The 11,729-nt window shown below is 38.1% G+C and overlaps 1 protein-coding gene across 1 annotated transcript; it reads left to right on the forward strand.

Moving 5' to 3' along the window:
• The first annotated feature begins 52 nt into the window (after positions 1 to 52).
• LOC139937136 (UBX domain-containing protein 6-like) lies at positions 53 to 8,657 on the forward strand. The gene is made up of 10 exons (XM_071932146.1): positions 53 to 239; positions 592 to 734; positions 1,568 to 1,617; positions 2,161 to 2,322; positions 2,922 to 3,019; positions 3,674 to 3,828; positions 4,169 to 4,388; positions 5,030 to 5,160; positions 5,689 to 5,834; positions 6,239 to 8,657. Exons 1-10 carry the CDS (start codon positions 58 to 60, stop codon positions 6,365 to 6,367), a joined length of 1,416 nt encoding a protein of 471 aa, XP_071788247.1. The 5' UTR covers positions 53 to 57; the 3' UTR covers positions 6,368 to 8,657.
• The last annotated feature ends 3,072 nt before the right edge of the window (positions 8,658 to 11,729 follow it).

The following is an 11,729-nucleotide window of genomic DNA, read 5'->3' on the forward strand; positions in this document are numbered from 1 at the left end:
ACTAAAACTTAAAATTCTGGCACCAAAATGAGATCCACATTTCGGTGCTCAACTTACATGACTTATTGTTCCGATGAAACATCGATCGAGTATTTTGCAATAAAAACAATAACGTATAAATCTGTTGTAGACGTCTGTGTCAAGATGAAGAAAATCCAGAATTTTTTTGACAGTAAGAAAACGGAGCACAAGTTCAAACAAGCCGGCACCGGGCACAGATTGAACGAACAGAGACAAATGTAGGCCTTAATTATTTTTTTGTTTAATTAGTTAGGACTTAGGGAGGGTTATTTAGGCCTAGTAATAAAACACCAATCATGGTAATAATGATTATAATGATACTAATCATCTTATATAATAATAGTAACAATTAATTATGCTTCCTTCTCAATCAAAATCAACAGGAAACTCCATATATTCAGATTTTATTATGATTCTAATAAAAATAAATGGTATATTAAATGGGCCATTTGTCTGTGAAGATTTAATTTTAAGATCTTTTAATACTCTCTTAAAACTAGACTAAAACTCTTCTTAAGTTTCTTGTTTTTTGTTTTTATAAACATGTGTTTTATTTGTACAAAAATACAGACCCGTTGCCACAAACAGCCAGCCATCAGCAGCACCGAGAGTGACCCCAGCAGCCAGTGCCCAGCGAGCTGGTGAGGCTGCCCTCGCTCGGCTGCAACCAGACAGGCCTTTATCTGCATCTGCCAGATCAGCCAGAGCGAAAGGTGATGGGAACCACAATACATATTGCCCACCATTGGGTGTCGTGGCCGAGTGGATAAGAGCACCGAATTAAAGCTCCGTTGATTCTGTTCAGCTGGGTGTTGGTTCGAATCCCGATCGTGACACTTGTCCCTGAGCAAGACACTTAACTATAATTGCTTCTCTCCACCCAGGGGTAAATGGGTATCTGTGATGTGAGGGCAGAGATGGTTCTCGTGATTGATTTAGCTGAGTAGCGCATATTTGTTGCACAAGGCTGGTTTAAGGAATGATTTAAGGCCCAGTTACCGGGAGTAATAACTTGAAGCGCTTTGGGACGCCCTTCGAGTGTGAAAAAGCGCTGTATAAAAAACTTAATATTATTATTATTATATTATTAATGTTGAAGCACATTATTGAAAAACACCTAAAAAACAACACTTTCATGGTTTTAATGGTTTTAACTGTTTGTTGTACCATTTCAAAAATTTATTTACTTTTCCCCTAGGGCCATACCTTGTTAATGACTTGGGAAAAAATTGTGTAATTTTTTTCTGAAATCTTACTTACTTTGTGGTTGTAAGCATCCTGCAAAATATATATTCGCCTGAGATTACCCCTTTGATCAGAAATCAATGAAAGTATATTGACAAATTTGAACCTTCAAAAATCATCTAAAGGTGATTTTTGCAAATTCAAATTTCTGTGGTGTTCGATTGTGAACAGTTAAATCAGAGATAGAGTTAGAACCAGCTGTTGCCTCAATGTGGATGGATTTGACATTCCTTGATGAAAATACTTTAAAATATTTATTTAATAAAAATATTTCATTGATTTTTGTTGGATTTTTCTGTAGCCTTGGCCGAGATCAAAGCAGAAAAAGCGGCAGCAGGACAAATATCTCAGGTAATTTAAACTCCTCACAGAGTGATAAAATTTTGCCCGAAAATTAAAACAACCAATCAGAGCTAACACTTGGCTATAAAGTCTCCCTATATTGACCCCCCCTCTCAGCTCAGACATACTTATTTGGGTTTGCTCTTAACTTTGCTCAGTGACTAGCCAGCAGGACCAGTAAGCTTTTCATTTCTAAGCACTTATCCATAGGTCATACTAAAAAGGGATATTTTCCAACACTGAACTAGCCAGCCTGGGGGCGATTTCACAAAGAGTTAGGACTCGTCTTATTTCGAGTTAGGACGCGTGACTCGTCCTATTTTAGGATTAATCTTAAGGTCTGCATGCTACAGTGCAGGGTTGGGACTCGTCCTAAGTCCTAAGATTAGGGGTAAGTTAGGAAGAGTTTTGTGAAATCGACGACTGTCCACTTGGAGTGAATTTCAACTGGTCTACAGGTGTTTTACTTGGCATTTAGTCAGCAGACCATTGTTAATACCATGATACCATGATACCATAATACCATGTCTTTTCATCTCCCATCTTCTGAAGGCGTCGGCAAGCAAGACATCTCCTCCTGAGCAACCATCCTTCCATGATGACCAAGCTCCAGTATCCGTCAGTGGCATCTTCTTTGAGTGTCCCTTGGGATGTTCAAGTGTGTTTCCAAGATCCAGTGTGAATGAACATCTACAAGAGTGTCTACTCACAAGGGTAAGCTTCAGGGACCTGTCAATATATTATTACTTGATATTTTCAACAAAAAGTTGCATCCCCTCAAGGTGACCTCTCTGCTGCCTCTTTCCCGGGGCCAATTTCATAGAGCTGCTTTAGCAAAAAAAAATGCCTTAAGCACGAAAATAGTTTGCTTATTTTACACATGTTACTGGCCAAAATTTCATGACATATACAATGCTTGTGACTGGTATTTAGCTGTTGTTTACTTAGCATAACAATTAAGTGGAGTCTTGGTCGGTAATCTGATTTTACTAAGCAAGGATTTTTGTGCTTTTAAGCAGCTCTATGAAATTTTGCCCAGGTTGTATCATAAACTTAGATGTGATCCCTGAATATGCGGCGATTACAGGGTGAATGGCTTCTGACTGGTACCACTGATCAAAACAGCCATTTTCTGTCAACAAATTTTTTTCAATAATTTTTTTTTAAAAGTAACACAAATACCCAACAAAATATTTGGACACCAAAAAACGACAGATTTACACAAACAAAAGAGTTTTTTAGCTGTGATGTGTGATGTTTTGTTTTAAAATTTCACTTTTTTTTTCCTTTTTTTTTGGGGGGGGGATAAACAGCTCCTTCCAGAAAAACCCATCGAGGCCTCAGCTAAGATGATTCACACTTTGAACAAAGACAAGGAGAAACGTCTAGTAGGGATTGAGATCATGTGCAAGTAAGTTCAACTCGCATTAAAAACGTAATTGAGACATTCAGTTCAGAAACATTTACTTCTCATGTTATGTACACGTAGATTAAATTCATTCACAAGGCCAACTTTATTGGTGTTCTGGCTTGACAATGTCTCAAGTCCATCAAAATTTTTATTGGAGCTCTATGTCGACTCCAATTGACGTCAATCTTAAAAATAAATCAGTAAAGAACCTGTCTGATTGCAATGTCCCTCAGGTACGAGTTACATTGTCAAGCTTTTCCATAGATAAAGTGGGTTTGCCTTTTGCATTTTTTGCTATGATTTCTTTTTGTCTAAGGGTGTTGTTAACATGTCCAGGTATTGCCGGGGTTTTTAAAGTTTAAGATTTTTCTTAACTTTTATTGGTTTCATCTACCATTTACATTTTGTGCAGAGTTTTGTCCTGCCCCTCTAACCAATTACTGTCCCATGTTGATTAACACCCCCTCTAGGACGTGGCATAGTCCAGCTTAGGATATCATGGCATATAAGCCATATATGGCCAGTATGTAGGATGTGGTTAAGACAATGGAAATATTAAAATATGTCAGTATGTGCTGACCATTGCTCCTTAAATACAGTGAGAAATTATAACAAACTTTCTCTTTGGTGTTTTTTTTTAAATTTTTTTATCAGGTATATCGACAATGTGTGCAATAATCCAACAGAGGAGAAGTACCATAAGATACGAGTAGGTAACAAGGCATACACTGAGAAGGTAGCGAGTCTTGAAGGATCTCATGAGTTCCTGCAAGCCGTGGGTTTCTTTCCTCGGATGCTGCCTCATCAAGGTCAGTCACATTCTACATTCATAGTATTTGCTCCAAACGGCTTCAGTTGTCAGTAACGAGCGCATTTAGTTATGAAAACCTACTCTATGCGCTAAAGGGCTAACACCCTTGCACCGCTTGCCACCAGAGGGTGCTATCACTCACATAACTGCTATTACTTCTGGTGGCGAGGGGTGACAGCGGTTTAAATAGCGGATGGGTATTCGTGATTAATGAGTTTTGCAGCGTCTAGGAACTGAGAATAGTTCACTTTTCACTGTTACAAAAGAAATTTGTAAAATTGTCTTACATGTATGCCTTAGTTCTTACTCAACATTTTCTTCCCTCTCAATTCAAACAGACCAAGAGGAAAATTTCCTTGTCATGTCACCAGATGCAATAACTAACATAGAACGTCTACGATCATCCTGTGACATCTTAAGAAGCACCGAGCCCGTTAAAGCTACCCTCCACCGGGGTGTGAAGGTGTATCAAGCGTCCACTCATGCAACTCGGTTCCAGCTCCCTCAAGACTTCTACAGAATTACATCAGAAGAGGTCAAAAGAGAACAACAACACAGGTACTTGTCTTTTGTTTTCATTAGAGAAATTTACATTCTAACATTGTCTACTAGAGCTAGGCAACTGTAATATGTACATGGTATAGGGTGGCATGGTTGGCTCCTGGGTGAAGCGCTCTCTTCTCATCACTTTGGCCCTAGCTCTTTTTTTCAGCTGGGATTTTGTTAGTTGAGTAAATTGTTAATTCTCTGCTATGCCAAAGGGTGTTCTCCTGTTTACCTCCCTGTGATTCGTATTCATTTACGGGTCGATGTGGCTGGCTGCCAAAAGCACCATGCGGCTCCAACATCTTAAGCCAGGCACTCTTAGAAACAGTTAAAACCTACTCACTGTACTAGCCAATAACCCAATGCTGAGAAGACAAAGGAGGAAGTTTCAGTTCTAGATGTTAGAGGAAAACCACGGAGAATTTTTTTTAAGGGAAAACCCATGCAATCGGGTACAGACTGAAAACCCCATCTTCATAGTGGGATTCGAATCGCAGTGAGGTGAAAGGCAAGGAAAGATACCCACTCGCCCACCACTAACCTGTTGCAATCGGAACCAGTGTGAACCCGATCATTAATATCGCAAAGCAAAGATTTTTCTGAATACGTGGTCATAAAACCTGAAGAATTTCCATCTCAATGTTGCTTTACAGGACAGAGGAAGTAGAGCGCAATTCTCAGCTGCGAACAAAAGCCACGAGGGAGGCAGAGATACAGAAAAATCTACGTCGATATCGCTTCGCTCTCATCAGAGTGCGCTTCCCTGACGGTATTCTTTTACAAGGTATCTATATCAAATTATTACATTCAAACTGGGATATTTGCTTAAGAGTATGGTAGTGCCGTAGGGTCAACTCCAACCCCATATGCCTGTAGTTCCCCCCCCCCCTAGGCATCAGAAACCACCAAGTATAAAGTGCTTTACCACATATTGATGAAGTCTAAAATCAAATCTAATGCCGGCTCCAAATTGAGTGACAACATTGAAGAACATGCCTTTTCAGCGATCAGAAGTGGAGTAACATAAACAACAATAATAGTAATAATATAAGGCTATACCCATTTCATCATCTCCAAAGCTCTCGCTTCATCACTTTCTGTCAATGGGAGACTTTGGAATGCTAGGTGGCAGCAGACTAACCAGGAAATTGTCATTGTTTACGTAGTTCTGAGCATGCGCGCATTACCGAGAACAATGGATTTTACCTGGTAAGTCTACTGCCACCAAGCGTTCCGAAAGTCCATCACAAACTCACAACAATAAGGGTGTGTTTTTTCTTAAATGTTTGCATCTTCTCTCTTATCCTCCAAGGAACTTTCCATGCCACCGAGAAGCTATCAGCTTTATTTGAGTTTACCAGAAACATGTTGGTGAATGACTGGCAGCCGTTTGTCCTGACTGATGCCACGGGGAGGAAGTTCAGTGAAGAGAATTGCAGCCTAGCTGAACTCAGATTGGTAGGCAGAAATGCATCATTATTATTATTATACAGTATATACTTCTGGTGATGAAGCTAAGGTTGCCTCAGAAGAGGCACTGTAGCTACAATGTAGCAAGCCTGAGGAAACCTGTTCGGTGTGATTGCTGTGTGAACTAGAAACAACGGGTCAACCCCAACTCTTCAAGAACGTCAAATCCATACACGTTTATGGTGACAGCAGTTGCCAAATGCTCTCCGCCACAGTATTTGTTAGTCATATTACCATAATCACTAGGGATTTCCAAGTTAACTACTCTTAACCCAAGTTGATTATCGTCAACTCAAGTGAGTTACTTTTAACACAAGTTAAATTTACTAAACTCAAGTTGATTACTTGTAAATTTATAAGTTGGTTAATGCTGTCTGTGTTTTGTTTGACAGGCTCCAGCAGCTGTGGTAAACTTTTCTTGGGATGCAGCCATCATGGCAGAGATCACCGCTGCGCAGGGTACCGTGCAGCAGAAGGAATTTCTCAAACCGGAACTCATGTCGTCCATCCAAACGCTATAAAAGTAATCGCGCGGCTATTACGCCTACGTATATTTTGGAAAATTTTTCTGTGAAACTTTGCACAACTTACAACAAGAGATCTTCATGCCGACTGTACAAGAGGACTTTGATTATAACCACACGAGATAAACGTATTAATAAATTTAGAGAGAGTAACAAAGTTTAATTTCTGATTAGTTTTTGTACCATGGAAATGTTCGCTACCGGTCAAAAGTCCTTAATTGAAACAAGCTGCTTCCGTTCAGATCGTATGTTGTTCATTTTAGTTTTTCTTCTGGTATTCCTCTACTTCGCTTCTTTGGTTTCAAGTGACGCATAAATGACCACCTGTGAGCCCTGATACTCAGCAGATTTGACGAACCTTTAAACTACCTTTAAACTGTATGAGATGGACTCGATCCTCAAAATTTACATCTGCAAGATTTCTCAGATTGAAACAAGACTACAGGAATACTCCATTGGACTGTAAAGATAATGTCCGACTTGTGCATCACGGTTATGTAGTGACAGTGAAAGATCGCAATTTTTTAGTACGCAGGGATTTCTCACAGTTCAAAGACCCATCACATCATCTGAGGTATGTGTATGTTTTTGTTTATTTATTTTATAAATTTGTTGTTTATCCTTGGGAAACCTTTCAGTGAAACACATTTTTCATTCAAATGTCACCGCACCTGGTGCCCAGTAAGTACAAACATTCACTAATATTATATACAATTAGAATATTGTTATTGCATAGGATAAAAAACATTAATAAACATTGAGGCAAAGTTGATTAAATCATACCTTCAGTAACAAAAAGCAGGACGATTAAAAACAACAAATCTGGGTGAGCCAGAAGAGAAGGAAGTGTAAACATTTTAAAAGGCCTTTATAGACAGCCTATAACAAACAAACTCTCTATGTACCATACATTTAAATCTTCAATTCTTGTACTGTTGTACAAATAAATTTATGGTGCAATAAAATAAGATTAAATTAACAATGACACGATGGGTGTGTATTTTGGTATAAAAATATAATAAATTGTTATTTGTATGTACATCAAGAATAAAATGATGGTCAAAATCCCGTCTAGGCAAGTGTGCCATAATAAGACACCACATGTTGGGGACACCACATGTAGCTTGCAGCAGATTGACTAGGTAATATCCATTGTTTACTGAAAGTTGACGTACATATAAACAATGGAAAGTTCACCTTATAAATAAGTCTGCTGCCACCTAATATTGCAAGTCATAATCCCTTGGGCAAGTGTAGGAGAATGTTGGGGACATTGCATGTAATGTACATTACCTTTTCAAGGATTTGTTCTTAAAAATTTGCATGCTCAGAATGACGTAAAAAATGGGAAATTCCCTGGTAAGTCTGCTGCCACCTAGTGTTGAAAGTCATAATCCCTTGGGCAAGTGTAGGAGAATGTTGTGGACACTACATACAATCTAGCTTACAAAGATTTTTTTCAAATAATTTGCATGCTCAGAACTAAGTAAACAATGGAAAGTTTCCCTGATAAGTCTGCTGCCCCCCAGTGTCCCTCAAGGCTCTCATTCTGATAACGGCTTTTACTTTATGTAACCTATGTCTCAAAAATCTATTTTGAGAGCTAGACTGTCCTTTTTCTCCCCAGGGTGAGCCAGGAATAAATAATTCCTACTGTAGCATTGCGTTCTTTTCAAGCTCAGCTTCATATTCTTTTAGCGGGCCATGGTGATTTTTTTTAGTTGGATGCAAATTATCTTGAAATGTGAACCGTCCCCATGGCACAGATCATGACCTTTAAAATTCCTACGATAAAAAATTGCGTATTTCGTATTGAATATTTTGATTGGAGCAATGGAAAAAACAATTATCTGCATGAAAACCGAGACAAGTTTTTTTCGTTTTCTTTTCACTTCAAGTACGGTCATACTTAGGTAATACGACACAACAAAACATTGTGCAATTTCTTCCTGAAAGCCTCCTTCTTATAAAGATGTGAATGGTTGTAAGCATCCTTTAAAGTTACATTTGTATTTTGCCTGAAATGTCCCGTTGATCAGAAATCAATAGAAGTATGTCAACCATTTTGGATCTTTAAAACTCGCAAGACGAGTTTTGGCAATCAAATTTCTGTAGGGTCTGTTTACGGGTTCTGCAATTGACATTTTCTGCAATTGACATTTTGTACCCACATGTTTGATGTTCATAATAGTACCATGACAGTGTTTGTTGTTTTCTTCAAAAGTAGACTCTGTGTTCAACTGAAACTTTCTCAGGTGATTTTTAATGTAGCTTTATTGAAAGAAATTCTTTAAAAGAATTAATCAGTATTAAGTTGACAAAACCTGAGACCTTTAAATGTTACCTACAAATTTGATGAAGTTATCAGAGGATGGGGATTGGGATCCAATGCTGTTTGTTCAATAAAAGAACTTTGTTAAAAGCAGTGGACACTATTGGTACTTGTCAAAGACCAGTCTTCTCACTTGGTGTATCTCAACATAATATGCATAAAAAAATAACAAACCTGTGAAAATTTGAGCTCAAATTGTGTGCTTTCAGATGCTTGATTTCGGGACCTCAAATTCTAAACTTGAGGTCTTGAAATCAAATTTGTGGAAAATCATTTTTTTCTCGAAAACTACTCCACTTCAGAGGGAGCCGTTTCTCACAATGTCTTATACTACCAACCTCTCCCCATTACTCGTTACCAATTGAGGTTTTATGCTAATAATTATTTTGAGTAATTACCAATAGTGTCCACTGCCTTTAAGAATATTGACTGGACCGACAGTAGGAGGGTTTAAATGTTGGAATACTCATGAGACTTGCACAGTCTACGAATTAATGAATCCATACATGAACCACAAATCATGCCTGGTCGACAACCTTTTGTACAAGTTCAGTCATTGGTATTCATACAGGAGTGCGTATTGAATTATGTTCCCGTACAGTAATATGATTCACATCTGGGAGTTGGGGTTCGGTAAGACATGAACGTCAAAGCTGATAAATCAGAAATATTAGCATTTTCATTAGATCAAGTATTATTGCCTCAACTTAAAGGATTTGCCTTGAACCACTTTTTTTCCTTAACTGTGAAAGGTACAACGTGTCAATTTTGCATGTTTTATCAAATATGGCTTTGATAGCTGTGAATATTCTGTATGCAAATGAAACATTATGGGTTTGTTTTTTTTTTTTTTTTTTTTTTTTTGGGGGGTGGGGGGGGGGGGGGGGGTAACCGCCCTTTACCAAAGACGCACAAAGCTAATTCTGCTTCACTTTCACCTATGAGTAAATGGGTGCCTGTGAGGGCAGAGATGGTTCTTGCGTTTGATTTGGGCTTGGTGAACCATGTACTTGGCAGCACTAGATAGACCTTTATCACGCTGTCACCATCTTGGTCATGTTCCCTGTTTCCAATAACAGTAATGAATGCTAACATTCATTGCGCATGGCACCAGACTATTATTTCGTCCAGCCTCAGTTTGGTTTTTAGCAAGTATTATTATTGATATATAATCTTTTGTAATGAAAGAAGGGGCGAAGCTGAGAAAGTATTTCAGCTTTAGTCATGTTTGTTAATCAGTCAGAGCACATTGTGCATGTACTGTATTCAGTAGTGGATTATTGAATACTTCAGCCCTTTTCACATTACAAGTTTCCATGAAAGAAAACCCCCAAGAACTTCCTAGGGAATATTACCTCCTCCCACCAATATTTTCGTTTCACACTTTGTTCAGTTTTCTTTGGGAAAATAAACACTCAGTTCGCTAACCCCATAGGATTAGTTATTTCTCTAGCATGCCTGGTAGATGTTTCCCAGGAGTTTGCCAGGGTTAACAAATTCATGTGCGAAAAGGTCGGCCAACTCTCCAGAGAATTTCTGAGGAAATTTTGTCTAGTGTGAAACAGGGCTTTGTACACGTTTATGTATGTTCACTATTTACATGGTTTAAACTAAACTTTTTTCATGTACTTGTCATGCATGTAGACCCATGATGTGTTTGTGTGTAGGCATAGCATGTTCAATATAACTCTATTGTATAGTATTGATGGAAGTATATTATTTGGAATGAAAATTGTTAATAATATGGTTAATAATAATTATTAATATAAACTAATAAAAGTATAGACATGATAGAGAACCTAATTTTCAGAAGATATAAGGCTCCTGTAATTGCTATATTATACTACTAATGATAATAAATATTAAAGTAAATATTGTACACAAGCGCCTTAATTCCACAAGCGTTGGTGGTGTTGGGTGCTTTACATTAAAGGCAGTGGACACTATTGGTAACTACTCAAAATAATCATGTGAGAAACTGCTCCCTCTGAAGTGGAGTAGTTTTCAAGAAAGAAGTAATTTTCCACGAATTTGATTTCGAGACCTCGAGTTTAGAATTTGAGGTCTCGAAATCAAGCATCTGAATGCACACAACTTCGTGTGACAAGGGTGTTTTTTTCTTTCATAGTTATCTCGAAACTCCGACGACCAATCGAGCTCAAATTTTCACAGGTTTGTTATTTTATACATATGTTGAGATATAGCAAGTGAGAAGACTGGTCTTTGACATTTACCAATAGTGTCCACTGGCTTGAAACCTAAAAACATCCAGTGAACCCATTGAGCCGAACTCCTTGTCAGGCCAAAGGGATACCATGTTTGAACTACTTGTCAAGCTGAACTTGACTCTAAAATGCACTAAATGTTTCGTATTCCCTCCCTCCCCCTTTTAGGTGGGGGGGGGGGGGGGGCAAATGCCATCTCGAAAACTGGGGGAGAAATTTAGGCACTGGGGAAAAAATTGACAGAGAAAGCCGAAATACTTTTAACCTGGTACTAGAATACTTTTTTTATACGTATCTGTGTAAAATTTCAGACAAATCAACCCTCTACCTCCTTCAACCAAAGAGCGAGTCCCCATACACCCATATGAGTAAAATAAAACCAGCAAACCAATGTTGTATATTAATTTTTTATTTTTTTTTACCCATACACCGTTGTGTGTTAATAGCACTGCATACTCAGTACTTTCCCGAGTCCTGTGAAAAAAAAAAAATTGCAAGGGTCCAGGGTTCAAATCCCACCCGAGTAACATGCCTGTGATATTTTTTCACAGGACTCGAGAAAGTACTGAGTATACAGTGCTGGTAACACACATCGGTGTATGGGTGAAAAAAACAAAATTAATATTCTTTATCCCCGATGCAAATTTAACATCCCATGTTGTATACATCTTCATTCATATAATGATCAAAACAATTGAACAGTTAAAAAACATCAAATGTATACTTTGCCTAAAAGTGCTGTTTTTTCTTATTTTTCCCCCAATTATTTTAGACGAGTCCCAAGTAGTCATAGTATAAGCCT

Source organism: Asterias amurensis, chromosome 5 (genome assembly GCF_032118995.1).
Source record: "Asterias amurensis chromosome 5, ASM3211899v1".
Lineage (NCBI taxonomy): Eukaryota > Metazoa > Echinodermata > Asteroidea > Forcipulatida > Asteriidae > Asterias > Asterias amurensis.